A 26,516-nucleotide genomic window follows, 5' to 3' on the forward strand; every position below is an offset into this window, starting at 1 on the left:
TTATTTCTAGAACACCAACTTGAAGAGATTTGATTTTTCTGAAGTAAGGCAATCTAAGCCATGGCCTGGTAGTAACAGTAAAAACCAACTAATTTTTCAGATTAAGTTCCGAACTCCTACAGAGCAGACGCTTCTTATCTTGCATCTTGTTGCAGTGTAATCCCAGACAGCAACTAAGCATCACACAACCGCTCACTCACTGCCCCTGCTGGGATAGGGAACAACACTGGAAGAGTAAAAGTGACAAAACTCATGGGTTGAGATACAGACAGTTTAATAAGTAAAGCAAAAGCTACAAGCAGACCAAAACAAGGAATTCATTGACTGCTTCCCATTGTGAGGCAGGTGTTCAGCCACCTCCAGGACAGCAGGGCTCCATCACATGCAACAGTGACTTGGGAAGACAAACACCATCACTCTGATCATGTGTGTCCCCCCCTTTCCGCCTTCTTTCCATAGCTTTATAGACTGAGCACAATGTCACATGGTATGGAATATCCCTTCAGTCCATTGGGGTCAGCTGTTTTCCCTCCCAACCTTTTGTGCTCTCCCAGGCCAGTATGAAAAGCTGAAAAGTCCTTGACTACTACGAAACAATTAAAACATCAGTGTGTTATCAACATCACTCTCATCCTAAATTCAAAACACAGCACCATATCAACTACTAGGAAGAAAATTAACTCTATCTCAGCTGAAACCAGCACACACATGAATTGTGTGATTTAGATAATGTAACATTTTGTTTAAGATTGAGCATAAAAAGTGAAAAATGCAACTAAGCTTATGAAGTATGGGCTAGTACCATAACATTTATAGAGGAAAAAAAAACACCAGAGAACATGATTCAGTGAGTGGTTGTGTTCAAAACATACTCAAATGCAGGTCAGATCAGTGTGAATTCATCCTGATTTGTTTCTACTCTTTTATTTATGCAGCACTCACCTACAACAAGCCTAGACAGTGTTTATGATTGACAGAAATAACCAAAGTTCGCCAAGAAGATTGCAGAAAAGCTTTTATTTTGGGTTGAACAGTATTTACATCAGCAGATCTTTGGTGAGAGCTCCTTTTCATTTCAGATGTGCTTTCAATTATTTTGAAGGAAACACTAGAAACAAGCTAACGGCTATGTATCTCTTTCAACCAAGCAAACTTCTGTTGTTTCTACAAGTCAAACAGAAGAAACCTCCAGGATCTTCAATAAAATAAAGGAAATAAAAGGGTGGTTTCACCCCTTTTAAAGCCTTTTGAGTAGGTTTTATCATGCTGCTTTCAAAAAATGGATCACAAAGTGCCCAAAATAAAGTTTTGTCAATACATGGTAACATTTGTCATCAACTTCTCTATTCCTTCTTTAAAATATTTTTAAATTGATTCTCATTTTGCAGAAAAAAAAAGGCCTGAGAAAAATATTTAAACCCATTTTACAACAAGAAATACACTACTGTTTATACTGTCATAGAAGACTACAACATCCATAAAACACAAGGTTCAAACTCAAGCATTCCTAAATCAGGAAGAGCTGATTCATAATAGAAGTAACAGTTCAATGGTCAGCTGTCTCCTGCACAAAGAAATGCCTAATTTTTGCCTACTTTGAGATACTTTTAGGGAAAAACGAAAAGAACACTCTATCACATATCACAAACCGGCTAGCAGTTCATAAAAACATTTGTGAGAATGATTCACAGGACTGAGAGCTTGGAACCAGTCTTGCAACTTTGTGAATTAGATTTTGTTGAGCTCACTGTGGGCAAAAGAAAGAGATCCTGTCACATGCAGAAGGCTGCCAAATCACCTGATATAGCAAAATCATTTTGAGAGGGAAATCAAAAAAGCTGAGACACATTAATTAATATCACACTTTACCCTTAAAGGGTAAGCAAAAAAAAACCAAACAATAGAACCTGACTCATAAGAAGCTAACAGGATGTTCCCAGAAGCTGATGGGTTAGCCAACCAACTATGTAGCCCGCTTTCCATCAGACAAGAAAAATAACCAGCAACATGACTAAATATTTTTACCCATTGATGATGATGGGGAACCAGGTAAAGCTACGCATCAGGGAGAAGTTAATCCAAGGAAAACAAACAAACTAACTAACAAAAGCAACAAAAAGTAACAAAAAACCCCCACCAATAACTGTAAAGAAACAAAAGCATGCGTGAACAAAGAGTTGAGCAAACTCCTGCTCAAAAAAAAAAAAAAAAAAAGAAAATCCACACACAAAACCAAAAAGCAGCACACACTACACAGATGTACTCATCAAGAGAAACACAGGATTTGTTATTGCCATTGGGCACACGTGCTTAGTACCTAGCAATTGCGGTCAAAAGAAAAATGAGCTCACACTAGATTAAGACACAGCTTTGACACCACAGAAACTAGTTGCACCCTTGTCTTGAACCAAGTCCTGAAATCGCATCACATGTAAAGAAAAAGGACAAAGACTTAACTGCAAATCCACAGCAAAAATAAACGCACACTTATGCAATGCAAAGGACATGCAAAAACCTAGAAAACTAGCATGACAGCAATCATTGTGCCACAATGCAAGAAAGACTAACTGGAGACTGGCCATCACGTCCATGCCTACACCAAGCTCAGTGGGATGTCAGGCAAAGACCACCTTCTACCTTGCCATGACAATTTAGACCAACTGCAGAATAATAAAAACCTCTGAGAGAAAGAAACAGGACAGAGCCTGCAGAGAGAAGGGACCTTGACAACAGCAGGAGATGACCCAGAGGAACACAATGACAAACCTCAAAAAGTTAAAGAGGGTTGGTTTTAAGTAAGTGCTTTATGGAACTGTAATGCTCTGAATATCTACACTTTGTTGATAAGTTCTCTTGAAACTTCCCCTTTTCCACATGTTTTGAAATATCAATTTTTTTTTTTTTTAATTAGACTGTTACTATTTAGGGCATTAATGGGCAAAGAAAAAGGGATCAGTACTTCTTTGATACATACAGGGTGTTTCAAAAAGACGGACCCCATTTCAAAGCAGTATATTTCAATGGCATCATGTTACATTTACACAAAAACTTACAAACAGTTTAACCAGGCATCTAGCAGTAATCATTGGAAACTCTATGCCCCACACTTTCAAGTGGTACGATTTTCATCCATGGGCAGTCCTGCTTGGAGAGACACAGTGATTTCAAATTGGGTCTATCTTTTTGAACACCCTGTATTTTGTCTCGCTAATGCATTGCACTGGTTTGGTATCAGCAAACAAGAAAACATACACTGACCCCAGCATTTGAATATTTGCATTGTGTAATATAATCAAAATAATTTCTGCAGCCCATGTATCATTTGAAATTCTTACAATCAATCTGTACTAATAAGCAGCAGGCTTGCAATATGTGCGAAAACCCCAGTGTTTGGCTTGCAGTTCCCAAACCTGAATTTAAAGTTATTTCACCATCTGCTTGTGAAAAACTAGAAACAGTATACTGCTACTTGGAAGGGTGGGAACCGACAAAAGAGGAGAGGGGGGTTGGCTTTGCTGATGCCCCATTCTAAAGGCAAAATACAAGGTTTCCCACGCCCCTCCCCCCATCCCACCTGAGAAGCTGTAGGCTGATAATGTCCCAAATATTACTTTCACCTTCTGGCATAATTTCAATTTTCAAGTAGGTACACTTTGATCTTTACCCAGGTAGGACAGCCTTGTTTCCCCATCACAGCAGGAGACCCTTTATCACTGCCTGTGATAAGCTGCAGTGACTCATTCTGTGGTGCCCAGGTGACCGTCAGCTGCTTTCTCCAAGTCTTTCACAGCACGAGAATTGCCACCAATGACATACTTAGTTCACTGACCCTATTCCAAAGTCTGACAGATTCCGTAAACTCTCACAGCAACAAATGCAATCCTCACACAAAGCCTTGCATAGCACAACCATCCTTAGAAATCCCACTTTCACAGTCACTGTTAATTTATCATGAACCATAATGGTTACACTCCTATTTCAATAGTTTCTTCAAGTTCACACAACTGTATATTCATATTGCCCTTAGTGTGTACCATACCTAATATTATCACAATCCTGCTAATTGCTTGAGGGTCATAAAACAAATAGTTCCTACCCAATTCACGCACTATGAAGATCTTTGGGGGATTAGTTAAGAGAATTTTGCCACTTATCTATTTTTTTCCCCCCCTAGTAAAACTTGAAGCCTAACAGCATGTTAGATTGAAGTTCCACAAGAAGTCCTCCCAGCTGAAATGCTGCCCTCAAGAAGGATCCTGGAGAGGTTGACAGGAGAACAAGCAAGAGAATCACACTAAACCTGGATCAAAATATACAGGATTGGCACTCATTAGGCAAGTGATCTTAGAAGAGGACCAAGACAGAAACTAGGAATTTCAGTAAGACATTACCGTGCAATTTCTCAAACTGATTCGATTTTCAAAATAAAACCTCCAAAGCCATCTCCAAAGTTGTATCGAAATTATTATCCACATTCTGTACAGACCATTCTCTCTTAACCCACAAGAGACCACAAAAGCTCTCCCAGGGAAGAGAACACCACTGCTGATAGGAAGACTAAGCTCAAGACCTGTTCCACTCCCATACTGGGAGTACAGCAGAGCCTGAGGCAACGTATCTTCTCAAAAAGCCCCCTTCCCCCTCTCCTTCTAATAAACCTACACCAGCCTTTTCCTCCAAAGGTAGGTCAATTAAGCTACTCTCAATACATACTGATACTGTATATATACACACATCGTAAGAGATCTGTGACCAATCTGTTTAAGTTTGCATTTTGCACCGCTTTAAGTCTCTTATTCTAAAAAGTCATATTTGGCTTTAGGGAAGTTAAGTTTCACTTCACTCTTTCAAACATGCAAGAAAATCCTAAAAATCAATAGTCCCTGTTCAGACGCATAAAACCTGTTAACAACAAATTGACAATACAGTACGGGCCAAGTATTGCTTATTCAAGAAGCACAACAGGACCACAATGCAGTACACAAACTCTGACAAAGCAGCCATGTGCTCTTTTTAAGCCTGCTTCAGCCAGACACCAGTCTTGGGGTGTAGCTGGAGTTGTACTTGTGTAGCACAGCCCTGTGGTCAGCCAGCAGGCTTCTGCTGTCCGTCCGTCCATCCTTCTTCCTTCCTTCCCTCCTGTTTCTTATGCATCTCTCTTGCAGGTCTATGGAATTTTGACATGTAACACGCAGTAGGAGTATCTGGCATGCTGAAATTCAGCTCCATATTTTGGTATCCCCAAAATCCATTAAATGTGCTTAATACATGCTCTATAATTATCACTCTCTGGCACAAGCAATGTACCTCCTCCCTTCCACCATGACACTGGCTAGCTTTCTGCATGCTTTTAAACAAGCAATATGTAGGTTGCTCCTCCAGGAATCACAGTCGGCATTTCCAGGGGTACAAGCATCACCCAGTCAACCTCAAACTAAGGCAAATACAGCATTTCCAGACAGTCAGTAGTGCTTAAACACCTACTGAAAACATCACTGTTTAAAGACTCAAAGAATAGGATGGGGAAAACTGTGAATACCTCAAAATTAGGCCTATTTAACAGAAATACTGTGTACTTGAGACTAGATAGTAAACATAGGTCAACTCTACACTGGACAAGTATTAATAGCACATAATTTCACTGAAAAAATAACACTTAGCGATACCCTTAGGACTCACCCCATTTACCATATTCTCATAATTCATACTGGTGAAGTTTACTAAGGTTCCTTTTAGAAGAACAGCCTTTCCATATTGAAATGTTCTGTAGTTGCTGCTATTGCACCATATTCATAATCATATAATAGAATGGTTTGGGTTAGAAGGGACCTTCAAAGGTCACCTAGTCCAAGTCCCCTGCAACAAGCAGGGACATCGTCAACTGGACCAGGTTGCTCAGAGCCCTGTCCAGCCTAGTCTTGAATGTTTCCTGGGATGGGGCATCTACCACCTCTCTGGGCAACCTGTGCCAGTATTTTACTGCCCTCATTGTGAAAAAATTCTTCCTCATGTCTAACCTGATGATCCACAGTCACATCACTCAGTCCTCAACTCAAGCAGCAACTCGCATTTTCTCCCTCCTCTGTCATTTTCTCAGTTTCACGACAGTTGGATGATCAGAGCAACTATGGTGGCATACTGTCTTTTGGGGAAAAAAAAAAAAAAGTCACAAAAAGAATCACATAGCAGTGGTTGAAGACAGTTTCTTATTGACTGCTGGAGCCATGCGTAGTTTCTTATGTAGCTTCTAGATGTCCTGGTTTTGTCACATACAATTATTATTTGTAACAAGAGTAAGAAGATCCCTCTGTCTTTTAATTAATTTATAATCTCATCTTTGAATAAGCTTATCATAGAGCTGAAGTAAAGACTAGAAACAACAACAACAAAAATCTAAGAAAAAACAACAAAATTCTTCAAACCAGCCTGAAAAATTCATCTGAAGAGATGCTTTCAGTCAAATTGCTTCTGATACACACTGGAAAGAAGAAGTAATTGTGATGATACAGCTAGCCATTATTGTCCAGCAATACAGAAGAAACCGGGCTTAAAAAGAATAATACTCTTTCTTATCAGACCTTGAGATGCAAGTTGGAAAAAAAAAACAGACCAGTTTTCAGTTTAAATCTCTCCACCAGAGCCTTTTTCACAAAGTACAGAGATGCCATTTGTTTTAAAGTCACACTGGCATTTAATGGAGACCAAAAATAGAGCCTTCACTTCACTCCTTTTCTATTTAGCCATAAACTGTCATTTCTTTCCTCACATTCTGTCTGAATGATCTGTATTAACTATAATTCCCTTTGATTACAGCCCCTCTTAGTCCTTTTCCTTTATCTTCCCAGACAGCCCTGTTACATATTTTGCAAAACAGAAGAGGTCTGTAGGAGATGTAGGATTTGGGGAGGTGTGGGGCACAGGTCCATGGAGGTCACAGACAACAGGGTTAGCTTTCCAAAATTTCTGAAGGACATTATATATGACCAACTAGAAATAAACCATGAGTTTTATTAAGCACAAGAAACATATTCTGTTCTGCAAATGAGATTTAAGTATAACTTCAAGTTTTATCAGTTTTGAAGCACAAGTAGCAGCCATCTCTAGCCAATCACAAAATTACAACATATTATCAGACTGCAGTAGATTTAACATTTAGTGCAGGTGAATATTACACACTAGCTCCTATACAAGAGGAAAACCAAATAAATACACAATTTGTTAAGAGATCTATTGGTATAGTAAGGATTACAGAGCACACAACTCAGTTGCCAGGACACCTAAAGTTGTTCCAAAGAACCTTCATATATTACTTTCTGCTAGCACTTTAACAGAGGTGCCTAAAAACAGTGCATATGTACATATTTGTATTACTATACCTACTGTAAAAAGAAAACATTGCTCTGTGAACTGCAAAGGAAACACAGCGCCTCCTATTACTGCTATAATAGCAACAACGACAAGCCAGCTGTTGCCAAAGAGAACACAGAAAAGCTGAGTAAGGATCAGTGTCCCTCTCACCTCCCCATCTACCTAGATATTTATTTTCCCAGAACTTGCAGAATCTTTATTAAACGTGAGACTCGCATTCCTCTATGAAGATGATCAATAAGTTCCTAAATTAGCCAGTCCCATTTCCTTATAGCCATAAACACTAATACAATGGACAGATTTGTGCTATGGGACAAATACACAGACACAGAACCCATAGCAAGGGCCCCCCAAACACCAAGCAGCTTTACAATTGAGTATAGTCAACTAAAATTTGCAACTTATCGGAAGCAGTTTCATACCTTCTCCTCACAGATGCCTTTTAAAAAAAAAAAAAAAACAAAACAAAAAAAAAATTCTCAAAAGGAAGAAGCAACTCCAAGAATCATTTTGAGACTACTGCTGTTTTCCCACCAACCCAGAGCCAAACACAGACTCCTCCCGAGGAGCCCAGGGTGGGTGCCAGTACAGGCCCCCACCAGCCAAACCAGACCCCCACACCTGCCCTGCAAACAGCAAGTTTTGGAGCAGGGACCAACTCCTGCCCCATGCTCAGACACCCTCAAAAACCCCAACGCGACGGGCAGGTGCCCAGAACCACCACAAGCCGGGGTGACCCCAGTACCGACTCAAGAGAGTAAGGGGACACCGGTGCCACCACCAGCGGGCCCCACAGCTCGCCAGGCACTGCACCACCGCACACCACTCGCCCTACAACCACCACCTTCCCAGAGGTGAAGCCGACACCTACCAACCCCCATTCAGTCTGCCCCAGCACTCACCTGGAACTCCAGCCCGTAAATCACCGGCGCATCGTCCTCCATGGCGACCCTCAGCACAGCACAGCACAGCACACCCGCCGCCTTTCTGGCCCTCGGCGCTGCCCGTCGCTCGCCGCTTCCGGGAGGTGGCCTCGCGCGTGCGCAGTCCCGCCCAGTCCGGCTGGCGGCGCAGGCGCGGAGGCGGAGCGGGGCAGCTGCCGCCGAGGCGCGGAGGTGAGGAGAGCGGACCGGAGGGCGGGCTGCGCGGCCGGGTGGGTGCTGGGGTAACCTTGGCACCCCGGCCTGGAGGGAGGGTGGTGGGGCCCTCCCGGGCTGCTTCAGGCGGAGGCCGCGCCCTCAGCCCCCCCTCGCCGCGGGGCGGTCAGGCCCGGGATCCTGCGGGGTGCTGGAGGCTGGGCCGGAGCCCGGGGCCGCACTTGCGGAGCGGGCGGGCGGGCGGCTGGAGCCGCGGGGCGACGGGAACGGGAACAGCGCTGACGCTGCGCAGCCTGTGCGGCTGCCACTGGGGTCCGTAGCCGGCACTGGGAAAGGGCATTCGTGTCAGTCATGACCCCCCTCCGCCTTTGCTTCTATTAAATGGGGACCGATCATGCCTTTGCGAGCAGAAAAGAAATATATTTCTGTGTTAAACGGGAGGCATTTGCTCCTTAAGCCCAATATTCTTGTCATTTATAAACAGGATGAAGAGACAGCCTTTTCCAGGATTAATTTATTCCGTGGGTAGATATTAGATGAAAGCTATCAAATACTGAAATGTCTGTATTTTTTAAAGCTAGAATTTCAGTATTTTTACAATACTTAGGAATTTCAGTGTGACAGCTGAGCAAAACCTGAGTAAAATAACTAATAACTTGTTTTGGTGGGGATTTTTCCCTCTTCAGCTACCATGGAGAATAATGAAAGTAGTGCTAAGGATGCAAAAACCACCTCAGATGAAGATGACAGCAGAGACATAGTTCAACAGAAAACTCAAGGAGAAATTCTCTTTCATGAAGAAACCATTGATCTTGGTGGAGATGAATTTGAGTCTGAAGGGAATGAAACTGTATCAGAAGATTCAAATAACTTTGTAGATAAACTGAATGAACAAATGATGGAAAGTGTCATTATATCAGATTCTCCAAATAACAGTGAAGATGACACAGGTGAACTTGGTTGTCTCCAAGAGATTGTAGAACAAATGGAAGCTAAAAATAATAAAAAACCACAAGCAGAAGTAGATAAAGAAGAGGTTTTAAGTAATGAGAGTGAAACTGAACATGAAGAAACACCCAAAGACATTTCTGAGATTGGAACAGATGATCAGGCATCATTAAAGGAAGAATCAATTCAGGAAACAGTGAAGGAGGAACCAAAGTTGGAAAATGGCGTTCCTGTTGAAACAAAGCCAAATAATATTGATGAAAGCAAACCTGAGGACCGGATATCATCACCTAGTACTAGCAAACCGTCTCCTGAGGCTGAGCCTATTCCTGTGTGTACCATCTTCAGCCAAGCAAACAATGTTAATACCCAGCCACAGTTGTTCCTGCCTGACGGTTTTGAGCCTCAGATGGTAAAATCTCCCAGTTTTAGTAGTATAATTGAGACTCCAGTGAAGTCTAATCCACAGGTGGTTCAACCAAGTCCTAGTCTAAGCAAGTTCTTTGGCGATACCGTTAACACTAATGCATTAGCTTCTGATTTTTTTGATTCATTTACCACATCCAATTTTATTTCTGTTAGTAACCCCAATGCGAGCACTTCAGTTCCAGAACAAATGTCCTCTCTTTCTAATCGTGGAGACAGTTCTCGTGTTTCATCTAACCCTACTTTCACTGTGGGAAATGGGAGACCTGAACCAGGTGATCCACCATCATCTCTAGAGATAACTCAGTCCCCCAAGCCATTCTCACAAATCCAAGCTGTTTTTGCTGGAAGTGATGACCCGTTCGCCACAGCCTTAAATATGAGTGAACTAGATCGAAGAAATGATGCTTGGCTTCCCAGTGAGGAAACCAGAAATGTTCTAATTTCAGTTGCTACACAACAGTACAGCACCGTGTTCATAGATAAAGAGAATCTCACCATGCCTGGATTAAAATTTGATAATATCCAGGTAAGAGTCTACTACTGTATCATAGTGTATGGTTATATTTTAGAATTACTGTGTAAGAACTGTCTAATAATCTGTATATCATAGTGCTTCATATTGTTGCTGATGGTCACTGTAAGTTTAATTACTTCAGTCCTTATTAGAAAATTTCATGTTGCTGTCAACTCATACATGAAGTTGGCAGATCGTATGTATTTGTAGTGAAATTTGTTGGGTACATTGGAAACCATTGCTGACAATTTTCACAGAACCCAAAGCTGGTTGTATTTTTAAAGTATTTTCGGTTAGTTTCTGACCCTGCTGCTTAGTACTTAGTTCGCACTGCTCTTAATGTTAACACTGACTGAAGTTGTGTCATTTATATCTTCCGTAAGCAGTGGAAAGGTATGAAGAGATAATTCTGAAATTAAAGGCAAAACTCCAGATGAGATCATGAAGGGAAAAACACACTAGTGGAAATTAATTTCATTCTCTTCTATCAGAGTTCCCAACTAGTGAGAAGGCATGAAACATATTTTCAGAATTTAAGAAATTTCACTGGGATATATTGAGTATTTCTCATGAAGCAATTCAGTCCTGGCTACTCAGCCAAGGCTAACTGTAGTAATGGAATTTTTTTTCTTGAAATGCACTAATCCTGCTCTTTCATATCTATTCCTGTGGATAACAGAATTGTTTTCTAGAGAGATGGTGTTGAGGTTTTTGATACACTGAGGTTTTGGATACCTTGTAGCATAACAAAGCTGATCAGTAAATAGTCAAATATAAGCAGAGCGCAGTCTACAGGAACTTTCCAATCTGCAGGAACTATCAGAAAAGTTTCTGGAGTGAATCAGGTCCAGATTTGCAGCCGAATTATCTGACAAATGTTAGTTTTCCATCATAAACAACAAATTATATCAATTTTAGACATATACCATGCTGCTGCTACTTCTTGGGTTAGCTTTATCTTAAAACATTTGTTTATTGTCAGAGAACCCAGTAATTAGTATGAAAGAAAACACTTACTAGGAAGCTACTCCTCCACTCCTTCCAAAAAAATGGAAGCGTCCTTCCCACCCTCCCCAAAAAACCCCTCAGACCTTGATGAGTAATTAAATAGTGTGCAGTATTGCCCTTCTGACTGCTAATGGGGTGGAGAGCAGAAATGATCCCTTCTGCAGGCCCCAAGAATGAGGTCTTCCTTATTGCAGACCTCCTTTTCTACAACCATTACCTCTCACCTTCCTCAGTCCACTTAAGAATTGAAGGCTATCCTGTGCTGATGATGCCCTGAATCCAGGCATGTGCATATATGCAGAACTACCAGTTGGTACGTACTTGAAAAGAAGACGTTATGGCAATGTCCATGTGATGTATTTCTACAGTAAGACCTGATGTAACATTGTCAATGGAATTAAAGGGAATTCCTGCTTCTTTCTTTGTTGGTTATAATTTGTAAGCAGTCGCATAGACATGTCAGCAGGAACAAGTTTTGAAGTGCTTTACATTTGTACAATTTTGTTGACTTCCAGTTACTGCTTTTCAGTGGCCTGAGTGCACTGACCTGACATCCCCTAGTTTGGTATCATTGTTCTAAATGCTTATAGTACTGCAAATTTTGTATTTAACTGAAACCGTAATTGTAGAGTACTTGAAATATTAACTTAAATGTTGTGGGAGGCATGTTTTCAATGCTAGACGTTAAACTAGGCTGCATGCAGTTGACAAGGAAGTTAGTGGAAAAGTGCATATAAAGTGAACTCTAAGTGTGCTTCAGGGAAGGACTGAAATTTTGTATGACATGTGTTGAAGAGCTCATTCCCTTTTTTTTTCTCCTGCTCACTCAGAAAGCGTTTGTTCTTATTACAAGTGTGTTGTTTTAAAAATTAAGTGGATAAATCACACCAAGAAAAATACTTCATGTTCTTTAATTCAGCTGCATGCTGCTTTTTGCTGGTCATTCAATGAACTTTTTTTTTTTAAATTACTTTGGATTACTTATGGTAGAAATTGTCTGAACCTGTGTTCTATGAATGTGGGAACAAGTTGGGGTACTGCTTTTTATGCTCTTTCCATTATGCCTTTCTTCATCAGTTACTGTCTGCTGTCATGGTGTCCTTTGTTTCATTACATTCATTTCTAATGTTTCCTTCTCCAAAGTGGTGTTGGAGGGCATTAAAAATTCTTATGTATTTATATCATTTTGCACACACAGTCTTGTCTTAATCCTTCAGACTTTTCTGTCCAAAAGACTGAAGTCTTGTTTATTCATATGGTAGGTGACAGCATTAGAGGTAAAATTTTTCCATGTAGTACAACAGTAGTTGCAGTCTCATTCCTCAAGAAACTAGACAGAAAACATGACCATATTTCCTATTACTGTCCATGGGGAAAGTGCAAACATTTAATATCAATTATCTTTATCATAGCTAAGATTTACTGTGTTTTATGCAGCTCACCTTTTTTTTTTAGGCAAAAGGCCTTCTGTCTTGCTTTCTGCCTCAGTTCTTCAAGTCAATGTTTTTATATTCTTCAGAGGGGTTTTGGTAAACATTCCTTTGTGTTCTTACAGTTCTGCATATTCACTCTCTGTTTTAACTTCATAAATATTGAATACCACTCTACCTACCACAGATCTGAAAAAATATAGTGAAATCAAAACAAATTGGAGAGAGGAGAGGAATGGTGAGGAGTGCAGAGGTTCTCTTGTGAGTGGTAGCTAAAAGGAAGAGGACATTTTGACTTGCAAGAGCAATAGTGATCTAAAATTCATAAAAGAATTAATGTAAAGAGAGGACTATAATTCACTGCCTTTTTTACGGCAAATGAACTGTTGAGTAATAAGCATAACAAAAGGAGTTACTGTTCTGCAGCCCATGCAACTGGTTTAAGTTGTAGAATTCATTGCCCTCAGGTGTACTTTTGTTGAGAAAAACAGACCAAAAACTGAGCAAGACAAATGTCATGGGGGGCATGTTGTTGTGGTTTAACCCCAGCTGGAAACTACAACCACATGCTGCTTTCTTACTGATCCCTTGCCCCCGCTGGGATGGGAGGAGAATCGGGAAACAAAAGGCAAAACTTGTGGGTTGGGATAAAACCACTTTAACAGAACAGTAAAAGCGAAAAGAGAAACAATATCAATAATAACAACGAAAGAATATACAAAGTGAGGGATAGACAGTGCAGTTGCTCACAGCACAGCAACACCAATGCACAGTCTGCTCCCAAGTAGCAATCACTCTGTCAGCGACCATAAACAGTGGTCCTGCACTGCTGATCCTGGAAGACCAGCAACCTGGACTGCACTTGGTGCTCACAACATGATTGTGCTGCCCAGCTGGGAGAAAACAAACAGCATCCTGGGCAGCAGCGCGTCCCCCCCAGCAGCAAGTGTTCCTCCCTCAGCTAACTCCCCCCATTTTACGCTAAGCATGGCATCATGGTATTGAATATCCCTTCAGCTAGTTTGGGTCCGCTGTTCTGTCCTCTCCCAGCCGCCTGTGAAATTAACTCTATCCCAGCTGACCCAGTACAATTGTCTTTCAGTGGGTGTTTTAAAATGTCAGGAAATATGTCCCCTGGCACATGTGGCTGTTTTAAGATGGGAAAGACCAGTATGAGGTTATCCTGTTTCTGACAGTATTTCTGCAAACATTGCTATTCACCAACAGGATAATTAACCAGACAGATCTTTATCTGACTGAACATGGGTTATAAATTGGTTTCTGTTTAAAAATAAAAATATATGTATATTGTTAATACGTTGCTGATATTTTTCCTTCTTTTCAGATGTTTGCTTTTCTAGGTGACAAACACATGAAATCGTAAGACTAGCAAAAGTCTTACAGAAATAATTTCTGTTATCTGTTTTTGGCATGTGGTGACTTCTGACACCACAGGGGCTTCTCTTCTATACAGTAATGTGGAGAGTCCCAACAAGATGAGGACCCTGTCCTGCACTTCGTACTGGCCTGAAGAGTGTGCAGGAAGCAGTAGCACAGTTTTCAATATCTGCCAGATATTTCCAGTAGCTGCTTGATGTTAAGCTTGAATTTCTTGATTACATGTTGAAAATCTCTAGTACACAGAACCACAGGAATGTTAGCCAACAGACGGGGAGGCACAGAAATTGATAGTTGAACAAAGACGAGAAGGGGAAATTGAGACACAGTTATTCAGTTTATGACTAGCAAAGCTGGAAATAGAACCTGGATTTGGATGCTCTTCGTTTTAGCTGCTCCCTGTCATAAATCATAGAATTAATTTCATCTAACTTTAGAAATCTGGTTCAAATGTCTGACTCAACTTGTCTGAAGTCTTCAAATTACTGAGCTCAGATAACCCAATTTCTCTGATTCCTGCAGTTAATTCTTTTGAAATTAAGAATGCTTGTTGAAGGGTTGCAGTTTACTTGGCTATGATCTCTCAAAGTGTATTTTCTGTGGTTACTAAAGGCTAACTGATCACATGCACCTTTATCTTCTGTTAGTAGATTGCCCCTTTCAACATCGATAACCATTATAAAAACCCATAAAACTTACTATGTTTTTTAAGATGGAGGAGTATGTTATAAGATCTTTGAAGGATAATACTATGAGAAGCAAATAAGCTTGCATGTTTCTATGCATTGTAAAAAAGAGTATGGCAAATAATGTGGAGTAAATCTAGAAGTTTTTATTAAAATGCTGTAAGTATATATGCATTTATATTCAGTTCACACAAAAAGTATGGGAAAACAGGCATTTCTCATGGGGAAAAAAAATGTTACTCAGTTTTAATTCAACATTTTATTTTGTTAAAATAATGTTTATAAGTATCTGTTATGATTCTTCTTTTTCTGTTCCATGAACATCAAGGGAGATGCAGTAAAAGACTTAATGCTTCGTTTCTTGGGGGAGCAAGCTGCGGTAAAGAGACAAGTTTTAAACGCCAACTCTGTGGAACAGTCATTTGTGGGCTTGAAACAGCTGATCGTAAGTAACAGTTTTTGTGATTCAATGTATATTAAATGCCATGCTTGCCTCAAGAAAATTGGGAGCTACTGAATGTGAGGAGACCCTAAAAAAAAATACACATATCAGTCTGTTCATGATCCTGCAAAAGTACCAGCTAAAGTACAATACCTTTTAGTGGCCGTGACACTGGGGTTTAAATATTTGGTTTTAAATGATGTAGTAAACATTTTTTAGTAGCAAAAGTTAATAAAAAAGGTAATTTTAAGTCATTGTGAATTTTATCAGAATTGTGAAATTTATCAGTTATTGTGAATTTTATGTAAGGTAAATGATTGCAAAACAGATTTTAATGGCTTTTTTGTTTTTCTGTGTATCTTTTTTATCTGTTTTCACCTTAGTGTTTTTACAAAAGGTAAGACATACCGGTTTTTGTAAATGTAAGTAAAGCTGATGTTATGATTTCAGCTGCTTTAGCTTTTTATTTCAGTGCAGGAAGCCTAAACTAAATTACTTCCAAATGAAAGCTTAATTTTCGTTATGGTAATATCCTTTCCTTAGTGTAAATATTTTGGACCTGGAAATAGTTGCATCTGGCAGCCTTGTGAACTTTGCCTTGTTCTTTCAACTATTGTGTTTCCATATGAAAGTCTTTGCTATTACTTATTTAATCTGTTGAAATCCCAAAATATTTTAGGCTCTTTTTTTTTTTTTTAAATGGAAGAAAAATTACTGAGGAAAATCAGTGAGTAATTATAAGTGCTAGGACAGTCTGTATTTAGTATTTAAAATATTTTAATTGTGTTACATATAAAGCTCCAAATTCTAGGTGGTCTCCCCAACCATTGTTAAAGGAATTCAGAGAGAATTTTTGAAACTAAGTGAGAAAAACCAGATTGTGATCTCATCCTGGAGACAGATTTTTTTTCTATTCATCGCAATGTTTTGCTTAACTTGAGAGTTTGGTGGGGGAAAAAGAAAATCTTCTTAAGAAATCTTGTCCTTATCAATGTCTAAGTAGGAAAAGCCATTTTCTGCCCTTCCTTTCCCTCTTCCAGAAGAGGAGTTTTGATGTATGGGAAATGTTTTCCTGTTTGGCCTGGTAGGTGTGTCCATGCAAAACATTCCCTGCTGCAGAGCAAGATGGACCTTCACTGCAGTGCTGCCTCCGAGACTGTTTCAGCTTTGAGTGTGCTCTCAAGCTTCAGAAGAGCACTGTTAAGGCTTTTAGGATCAAAGCAAAGAAGATAGGAGGCAATCTGCAGCCATCAGGTTTTTTTCCTACCTATAACAGATTTTTTAAAAAAACTTGTCGTATTAGAAGGGTTTTTTTGGTAAAATTGCTGCCATCGAGCCAGTAGTCAGGATGTTCTTCAGTTTTCGAGGCTTCCAATCATTAGCTGTTCATTGTTCTTCAGTTTGCAGTACAACTATTTCTCAGTTTTGTTTGCAGAACTCTCTTTCATTTTATGATAAGAATTAGCCTGTGGTTGTAGGTTTATTGTTGTTTGTTTGTTTTCCTTGCAAACATTGCTGTTTTTTTCTGAAATTCTTACTATGGAAAATTTATTTCTGATTGGCAATTGTCTTACAGGTAAATGATATTTCAGACTTAAAAACATTAAAATCACATGCTATCTGATATTAATGTAAAAGATATGTGCTCTTTACATACACAGTAGGCCAGAATGACACATGATAGTGCTCTGTTACCAACCACCAATTTTACTTTCTTTATGAGTGAGTATCTGACCAAATAAGTTTAGTGAATGTATCTTTTAAAGCAAAGGTCCACTTACAGGTAATATTTTCATTAACATCTGGATAAAAATTAGTGAAAGTTGGGAATATTGCTATACAGTTTCCGTAAATTTAAGGTCTTTTCCTTAGCCATTTGTTTGGTATCCCTGTGAACTACCCATGAAAATGAGAATGAATGACATAGTTTCAGTCACCTGGTTCAATCCCTTGCAGCAATGGACAGCCGCTTAAAAGTCTCTGTTTCAAAGGGGTCCAAAGTACAGAAGAGAAATGCATAGAATTAGGGTAGACTTCAGCTTCAGACCTGTTATTTAGGTGTTTACACGTGAGCCGATGTCTGAACTGTTTAAGTCTCAAAAGTCTCTAATCAGTACGGTTAGTGATCACAACTAAATCTAGAGATGCAAATCTGGGATCCCATCTAAAAGTCTCAAGAACTATCACATGCTGTAGGAAGGTGCCAGTGGCAGCGGAAACCAAAAGCAAATGTTAAGTTCTGTCATGAAGAAATTTGTTAGGTTAAAATTATCTAATGAACTTGAGCAAACTCCCTCTTACTATGGGAAGGAAAGAAAAAGCAGTATTCTAAGCCTGTCTGTTCCATGGGCAAGTGCTTTGTTTGTATCTGGTTACTGTTTTAATCCTATGTGAATGGGGAAAGCAGGCAAAATGGCTCATCAGTATCCCAAATCTTCATACCACAGGTCTGCAGCTACAACTCTGGAGTTCTTGAATTCTACCATATAATTCCTTCTGGTGGCTTGTTTGGCTGTTTTAACAAATACAGATACATTGCTACTACTTTAAAAGGCTATTCCAGAACTTCATTGCTTTGGTGGTTAGTCAAAGTTCTAATGAATCCTCTCTCAAAATCTTTTTTCTAATCAAAGGTGAAGTTGTTTACAACAATTTAAATGTTTTGATCTGGTGTTGCTTTTTAAGTCATTTTCTCTTCTCAGTGTTTCCTTTCTTTCCCTGGCGACTTTGTATGGGTAGACAGCAGTGACATTTTCACTTCTCAGGTTTTCTTTTTAAAGGCCAAAATAGCTTTTCTGGTAATCTCGTCGTGGATGTCTTCATTACCATCCTAGTAGCTCTTCTCAGAAGCTCTTCCAATTTAAGCTAACATATTTTTATTATCACTGTCTAGAACTCAGCGCAGTATATGGTGACTTTCCATGTTAATGGACATGTTTTACCTTTTCTATTATTCTTTATTCTGATGCTGTTATTCACCTGATATTGGCAATACTTCCTAGATTACGTCTTCAAATACAGATACCAGCTCTGTTCACCAGGGTCACAAAATATCTTAAATTTGATTGATTCCAGTGTACACCCTTAAGTAGTAACTTTTTGCCTCCCTTATAAAAGTTCCAGTAAAAAAAAAACTATTTGTACAGATTAAGAGACAATTCTGTGGGTAAGGTGAGATTAGTGCTCACAGCACTGAACGTGAAGAGACCGAGGTCCTTTTTGGGGGATCATGGTGCAAACAGTCTGCAAAAGTTTCTTAAGTACAATTAGTTGTCAGAAAACACATTATCAAGAAGGTTGTAAGCTGGATGTTGGAAGGTGCACCTTTTCTGATGAGACCACCACCAGCAGCATCATTTCTAAAACAAATAGTTGTACACCAGGAACAGAACTCAGATTGTTAAATTCAGCTAACAAAATTGGTTTTTTAGCATGAATTTGGTCTCTAGTTTATTTTAGTGAGATATGTACGAGTAACCCAAAGAGGGATAGGTGGTCTATTGAACATCTGCATTTCACAATTTAAATTTCTGTTATGGAATGGGTAACCGTGAATTGGAAATGCTTTACTGGTAGGGAGGCTGCGCAGGTGAACTAGTTTTACAGCTTTGGGGCTTTTAAGAGCTACGGACTGCTGGAGCGGTCCAGCAAAGTAATTCTGTAAGTCCATGTGCTGCTCACTGAGGTGATAACTTGTAAATAGAGTTACACATGTGTAGAGGCTAAGTGATTATATGTTTTAACTGAAAACAGAAGATCTTAACTTTCAATTTCTGAAAAGTTTCATTAATCTGGTATAGGAACATGCATTTACCTGTAAAGCAAATAAATGTAAACAAGAGCTGCTCTTCACAGTGTTGCTTTGTTTTACAGCAGCAAATAAAAGTTACACATACAAGGTGCAAGCTGCGATTATGTTAGTTCCTGTTATTCCATATTTTAGATTGTTTACCCTCATTTGAACAAATACCGCAGTATTTCTTACTAGAGACTTTTCTGTTATTGGAGTTGTAAGATGTTTGCAGCCATAAGAAAATCATGTCTTTGATAGTTGTCCTACCTAAAAAAAGACACCTGTATCTTGCCACTAAAAATACACTATGTTTGTTCTAACTGCAATCATTTCTTGAAGCTGCTAGACCAGGAAAGGGTTATTAACTGCACTTTCTTAACTGATGTGAAAGTGCTCTACCAATGTAATTTACAGGGGAGAAGAATGTCATAGCGAGTGGAGGAGGACATTTTAATCACTTTAATGGTGTCACATGTAGAGTTAATGACTCCCTTTGAGTCTATTTTTAAAAAAAAAATCATATACTGTTACTTTTGCACGTGATTAATGTTGTGCTCTTACATATATTTTCAAATATAACAAACTTTGGTTCAATGGTATGGCATGCATATTCACTTCAAGTTAGAAATCACCCTTAAAAATATGGGGGGCTGTTTCTTTATTTCTAAACCAGTGAGCAATTTCAACATTTTTGTAGCTGATTTGGGAGAAGATGTGAGGCACAAGTAGCACAAACAGCAACTGGGAGCTTGTGGGGGAGGTTACATTTCTACACTAAAAAGCATCAGTTTATTGGGTGACATTCGACTAGCTTACCTCTGAGTCAAATTTTTTTTCCTGAGCAGCTGAATAATGTTATAAATACTTTGTGTACCAGGCGAGTTCCCTTTTCATTGAACAGTTCTTCTGTTGATGTCCAGTCTGCGTGATTCTCTTTGCTTGACAAAAGAATTCCACCTGTGTATTAGCCGTATTTGTTGCATCACTTAAGCTTCATTGCTTTCATTCAGGAAAACAATGTACAGTGTTGTATACAAAGTAGAAATATGAACACTTCTGCAATCATACGTCTAAGATGTTTGTTCGCTCGTAATTAGAAAATCAAGCAAAATTGACCTGCATGAGGAGACTTCCTAGGAACAGTTACGTGTTAGACAGTGGTATTCAGCTATTCACAGAATCACAGAGTGTTAGGGATTGTAAGAGACGTCGAAAGATCATCTAGTCCAATCCCACCACCAGAGCAGGAAAACTTAGACGAGGTTACACAGGAAGGCGTCCAGGTGGGTTTTGAATGTCTCATAAGGGAAATGCTCCACTCCCTTAATCATCTTTGTTGCCCTGTGCTGGACTCTCTCCAGCAGTTCCCTGTCCTTCTTGAACTGAAGGGCCCAGAACTGGACACAATATTCCAGGTGTGGTCTCACCAGGGCAGAGTAGAGGGGAAGGAGGACCTCTCTCCACCTACTAACCACTCCCCCTTCTAATACACCCCAGGATGCCATTGGCCTTCCTGGCCACAAGGGCACAGTGCTGGCTCATGGTCATCCTGCTGTCCACCAGGACCCCCAGGTTCCTTTTCCCTACGCTGCTCTCTAATAGGTCATTCCCCAATTTATACTGGAACCCGGAGTTGTTCCTGCCCAGATGCAAGACTCTACACTTGCCCTTGTTATATTTTGTTAAATTTTTCCCCACCCAACTCTCCAGCCTGTCCAGGTCTCACCGGATGGCAGCACAGCCTTCTGGCATGTCAGCCACTCCTCCCAGCATCAGCAAACTTGCTGATAGCACACTCTATTCCCTCATCCAAGTCATCGATGAATATATCGAATAGTACTGGTCCCAGTAGTGACCCCTGAGGCACTCCACTAGATACTGGCCTCCAACTGGACTCTGCTGCATTGACCACGACTCTCTGGCTTCTTTCCTTCAACCAGTTCGCAGTCCACCTCACTACCTGGTAGTCCAGTCCACACTTCCTCAGTTTAGCAGCAAGGATGCTGTGGGAAACTCTGTCAAATGCTTTACTGAAGTCAAGGTAGACTGCTTTACCATCATCTATCCACCTGGTTATGTCCTCATAAAAGGTGATGAGGTTGGTCAAGCATGACTTACCCTTGGTGAAGCCATGTTGACTGCCCCTAATGACCCTCTTATCCTTGATATACCTTGGGATGGCACCAAGGATAAGTTGTTCCATCACCTTCCCAGGGATGGAGGTGAGACTGACAGGTCTATAGTTACCGAGGTCCTCCTTCTTGCCTGTTTTGAAGGCTGGAGTGACATTTGCTTTCCTCCAGTCCTCATTATTCCTAGTATTCCCTAGTATGTTTTTCAGTATAAATTGGTGAATGTCTTCAAATAGAATGAAAACAGTCTGTCAGATATAGCAAAAACTCTGATAATTGAAGTTCTTAGGACACTGTATTAGAAAAGGAAGAAATACAAAAAATACTTTTCCAGACAGAGTGTAGTTTTGGATTGTGTTGAGGCCATTTTACTCAATTAGAAGTTTTCTTCATTTTTGAATCTAAAGATTTTAACATCTCCAATGCTATTCTTGTGTTTAAACTAATAACATTCTACTTAGTTTTAGTTGCTGGAATTCTTTTCTACCCTGTATCCCATTCCTTCATCCCTTTTTGTAGAAAACAGGCTTACTGAGGGTATTGGGATATACAGAATATCTCAGTTCCCTTTAATTTTGACTAAATGGACTAGAAGCATCACTAGATCTTTAGATGTGGATTTATCAGAATTTATAACTCATAAGCTCCATTTCACATGGTTTTCAGTATTTTTGATGCTATATCTACAGCTGTAGTATCCATATTTGCTTTGAGCCTCTACTTACGACTTAGAAACAAAATTCATCCCTATTACGTTCAGGAAAAAGGGACTCAGGTTGTAAGGACTATGTGGCTGCAGACCACAGGAAATGTGCAAGTGACTGACCCGCAAGGTTTTGAGGCGTGTTTGAAATAACTGCATAAAGATTTCTGGTGGACTGGCAACTCTCGCAACTCCAAGTCTGCTACAATTTGCCAGAGATGATCATGTGTCCTGCCAGTTTCAAATGAAGTTATGCTGCCAGCAGCTGTCTATTAAGCTTCCACAGAGAATTATGCTCCATGACCAGCAAGCAGCTCTAATTTTGAAATAATGATGAATATTATGTTTCATTTTCCAGCAAGAACTGTTTTTACAATGGTCATCAGACTTGCTTCTCCTGGCTGTCTTGTTCTATAAAGAAAAATTTTTTTTATCCATGCCTGAAATATAATTTTAAAAGTTGTAGCACCTAAGTTTCTCATAAATGTATTGTTATTATTGTTGGATCCTAACTCTCCCTTGGGAGGAAATGTTGAGTGGTTTTAGAGTCTGTGTCCGCTTCTGTTTTAAGGTTAATAAGAAATTAATTTGTCTCTGCAGAAGTGGAATAAATTTCAGGTAATCCATGTCAGTGTCCTTCTGCTTTTCTAAGCTGATACAGACCTATGTTAAAGGATGTTATAAATGCAGTATCAATTCCTGCTCTTCCATAAGAGTATAGATGTCTCAGGAGCTGCTTCGTGGTCTTGCTGTCAACTGACTTCTGCATTTCCAGTGGAGCTCAAATTTTTATCTGGGATTTGACAATGCAGGGGAGAGAGATGAGGTGGTTGGTGCACAGTGATCTCTGTATTGGCCAATTGAACCATATGGCTGTAAAATGGGGGCCAGAGAGTGATGACAACTATTCAGCCGGTGTTTCTTTGTAACTGTTTGCTGTACTGACATATTTTCTGAACTCTAAACATTGGAGAGGATTTAATAAAATACCAATTAAAGGTGAGTACCTGAACTTTGCAACCACCGATAAAAATACATTCTATTCCTTTGCATTTCACCAGACAATATGCCAGTTTTCTATTACATTTATATTTTTTACATCTTTAAGAAAATATCTGAAAAAAGGTATTTTTGGGAACAAGAATACATGTCTCTTGAAAAACTCTTTTGTATCATAGAAAAGTATGATAGTTTAAAGCCTGTGGGGCATTAGTATGTGTTTTAAGTTTTTGGTAGTGTTAGCCATTTACATGCCTGCATTAGCGTATACAAGGCAGAAGCATTAATAGGATGATAGTGTGACAAGTTTGACCTGTCTAACTAGGAAGGTTTTTGTTTTATGAATAAATATATATCTATATATAAGAATATTTTTAAGTTAGCCATGCGATGGAAATTCAAATGTTTAAATGGTATAGGTGAAACAATTGTTATTGTTCTGAATTTATCATTTTATGCATTGAATTGTTTCTTATCCTTTGTTCTTAATTGATATGAGTTCTGTGTTCTGAGCTATGTTAGGAAAGTATTTTCATTAGATGAACTGCACTAGGGGTTATAATCTGTAATACTGAAGTCACTGAGGTAGGAATAGGTGTTAAATACTTTATGACAGTATAGTAACTTGAATGTGATTATTGAAATATGGCTGGCAATTTTTTTCTCCTTTTAAAGAGAAAGCAAATTTGTGACTATTGTAGTATGTTCAGGTAAATCAGCAAACAGGATGGAGCTTTCCGTTTAGAATCCCATATGGTATTGTATATTCTTTTGTTTTTGTGTTCTGGTAATATTAACTCACTCTCATGCTTGATTTCACTTTTTGCCTAATTAGACGTGCAGCTTTGACAAATGACATTCTGCTTCTCTCCAGCCAGCTCTCCTGACCTTGTCATTATTACTGATGGGTACATGTAGCTGCTTCAGGCAAAATAAGCAGTTATGCATTTTAGGGACTCTATGATTTTGCTACTTACTCTTTTCTTCTTCCCAGAGCAGTAAAAACTGGAGGGCAGCAGTTGACTTGTGTGGGCGGCTTCTAACTGCACATGGCCAAGGCTATAAAAAAAGTGGGCTACCTACTAACCATACAACAGATTCTTTACAGGTATGTTTAAAGATACACCTTTGTCACATTTTTCCAACAATACTCACAGTGGCATGGTTTTTAACACAATCAAACTTCTTTTCCTAATTGTTACCTGAAAACTGAGCTTATTGAAGGATTGGAGCATGTAACTTTTTCTGTTTGCTTATGAAAAGTAGGTCTTCATCTTAAACAAAGTATTTTAAAAGTAAAATTAGATTTTAAGAAATACGTAAGATTGGAAAAACAAAAACCAGCTTGATAGTTCTTACATGCGAGTTAATCTAGAGCGGGTGTTCTAATTTTGAAGCAGGCTAGTTTTTAAACTTCATCTTCAAAATCTCAATACTTTACAAACAATTAAAACTGAAAGCATCAGTCCTGTGTGTTTCGTTTTAATGATCATATGAAAATACTCTGTTAAAGAGCATGTAAATATAAATCCTGATTTTTATCAGTAAGTAACATAGAAACACTTTACTCAGCTTTATCAGAAACAATTAGAAAGTTGAAACTGTATTTGGATGTGGCTGTGGCTGAAGCTGATAACAGACCTGATCTCTTCCTTTTTTTTATATGTATTAATTTTTAGCTGTGGTTTGTGAGACTAGCACTGCTGGTAAAACTGAATCTATTCCAAAATGCAGAAATGGAAATTGAACCATTTGGAAATTTAGACCAGCCTGATCTTTATTATGAATATTACCCTCATGTATACCCCGGACGAAAAGGTAAGATACTCGATTTATAAAATGCTTTTTATTTTTGTCATTTTTACCAGTCATTATAAAACAATGATTTCAGGTTTTTTTAATTCTAAAGCATTGGCAAACTTTGGATTATTTCTTTTCTTTTCTTCCCCCCGCCAGAAGAACATGATTAACTACTGTGTTAAAGTATTGTTTGCCTTATGGAGGTAGCGATAAGGAATATCAATAAGGGGTAAAACTATTCCATCACAATTTAGGTAGGCGATGTATTCCAGGATGATGATGATACAGTATTGATTTGAAAGAGGAATGTTTTTGCACAAGTAAATATAATAAAGCGGTTTAGTTCTAGGGTATTGGAATTTTAGAAGACCCGAACTTTAAGTTCATTTTAGCCAAAAAACAGGTGATGAGTTTGTGGAAACAGAATCTAAAAGCTTTTCCTCTTCTTCAATTCATCCAGGTACTATCAATACGCTATTTTTAACACTCACATGTCCATGCACACTTGCTAATGCAGGTATTATTTCCTTGGATTTCCCGATTTCTAGGATTATAAAAAAAAAAAGAGATAATTTGATTATTTTCTTTATTAAAAAACAACAACGCACACACCAAAACTGCTTAAATGTAATATTACTTGCTTAGTAATTGTAACTAAATAAAAAGTAGTAATTTGCTATGTATCCCATAAACCACCAGTTTCAATTTCTTGTAAGCATTTTATAAATGCTCTACTTCGCACTGCTCCCAGTAGCCCGCAGGTTAACCAGATAGTTCTACTACCCAGGATATACAGTCACGGAATGTCCTGAGTTGGAAGGGACCCACAAGGATCATCGAGTCCAGCTCCTGTCCCTGCATATGACAGCCCCACAGTTCACACCATGTGTCTGAGAGTGTTGTCCAGTCTCTTCTTGAACACTGTCAGGCTTGGGGCTGTGACACCTCCCTGGGGAGCCTCTTCCAGGTCTCTACCACCCTCCAGGAGTCTAAATTTGAAAAATTGCTGTTTTCAAGAGCAATTTTACTCTTCTTCAGGTTATTTTGAAATTTTATTTTTTCTAAATCAGTTATAACTCTCTGATACAAATATGAAGTTGAGTGATCTTACTGTTCTTTTGACTTTCATATTTGAAGCACAATGTATAATAAAATGCTTGCAAGTAGCAGTTATAATGTGCAGCTCCTCTCTTTGAAAAAATATAGTGCATTTTACATAAGATGCTGGTAGTCTCAATGAGAAGGGCTGGAAAGATACAGAGATGATGAGGTCTCTGAGGAAGGGAAGCTGGTGTCAAGAAAATTCAGGATCTTCTGCAGAAGATTTTTTTCATCTGTTTAGTGATGCAAGGATCAGGTATAGCCCAGCAAAGCCAATGTGGACTGCCTAGAACAAATCCCCATGACTTTACTCATGCTGCAGGCAATCACAGGCAAAAATGGTTTGCCTTGAATATATTCAGTGCACTGGGAAGGAACTGTGTTATTTTTAACAACGGGAGTTTTGGTCATCAGATGGGACAGTTCTTTGGATCTGGTTGTATTTTGGCAGCTTTCCACATGATGCAGTGCTGCACAGGAGAGGTCATCTTCCCCAGGCTGTATGTGTGTTTCCACATCTTTTTCAGTATTAAAAATAAGTTATTTTGCCTAAGAAGATAATCCTTGCTGGTCATGTCAGCTTTTGAGGCATTTCAGTCCTCGTGCCACAGGGCATAACAGGTCTGGAAGGTCTGGCCAGCTGTCACAGGCACCTGTGACTGAACCGT

The 26,516-nt window shown here is 39.2% G+C and overlaps 2 protein-coding genes across 5 annotated transcripts in view; one reads left to right on the plus strand and one right to left on the minus strand.

Moving 5' to 3' along the window:
* Positions 1–8,408, minus strand: part of EIPR1 (EARP complex and GARP complex interacting protein 1) — a 93,684-nt gene extending 85,276 nt beyond the window's left edge. For all 3 annotated transcript variants that reach the window (XR_011738508.1, XM_071807042.1, XM_065835588.2), the window contains exon 1: positions 8,271–8,408. Coding sequence is in view for 2 of the 3 variants with exons in the window: in XM_071807042.1 (XP_071663143.1) it covers positions 8,271–8,312 (42 nt within the window). In the remaining variant the exon portion in view is untranslated. The remainder of the gene's footprint in view (positions 1–8,270) is intronic.
* The window catches only part of TRAPPC12 (trafficking protein particle complex subunit 12), a 51,090-nt gene continuing 32,973 nt past the window's right edge, over positions 8,400–26,516 (plus strand). Inside the window, exons 1-5 of one of the 2 annotated variants that reach the window (XM_065835033.2) lie at positions 8,400–8,483; positions 9,152–10,368; positions 15,207–15,323; positions 23,942–24,055; positions 24,627–24,765. In XM_065835033.2, coding sequence (XP_065691105.2) covers positions 9,157–10,368; positions 15,207–15,323; positions 23,942–24,055; positions 24,627–24,765 — 1,582 coding nt within the window. In that variant the 5' untranslated portion in view covers positions 8,400–8,483; positions 9,152–9,156. Of the gene's footprint in view, positions 8,522–9,151; positions 10,369–15,206; positions 15,324–23,941; positions 24,056–24,626; positions 24,766–26,516 lie in introns of both variants that reach the window. The other variant, XM_065835034.2, reaches the window with a different exon arrangement.

This window comes from Patagioenas fasciata, chromosome 3 (genome assembly GCF_037038585.1).
Source record: "Patagioenas fasciata isolate bPatFas1 chromosome 3, bPatFas1.hap1, whole genome shotgun sequence".
Classification (NCBI taxonomy): Eukaryota; Metazoa; Chordata; class Aves; order Columbiformes; family Columbidae; genus Patagioenas; species Patagioenas fasciata.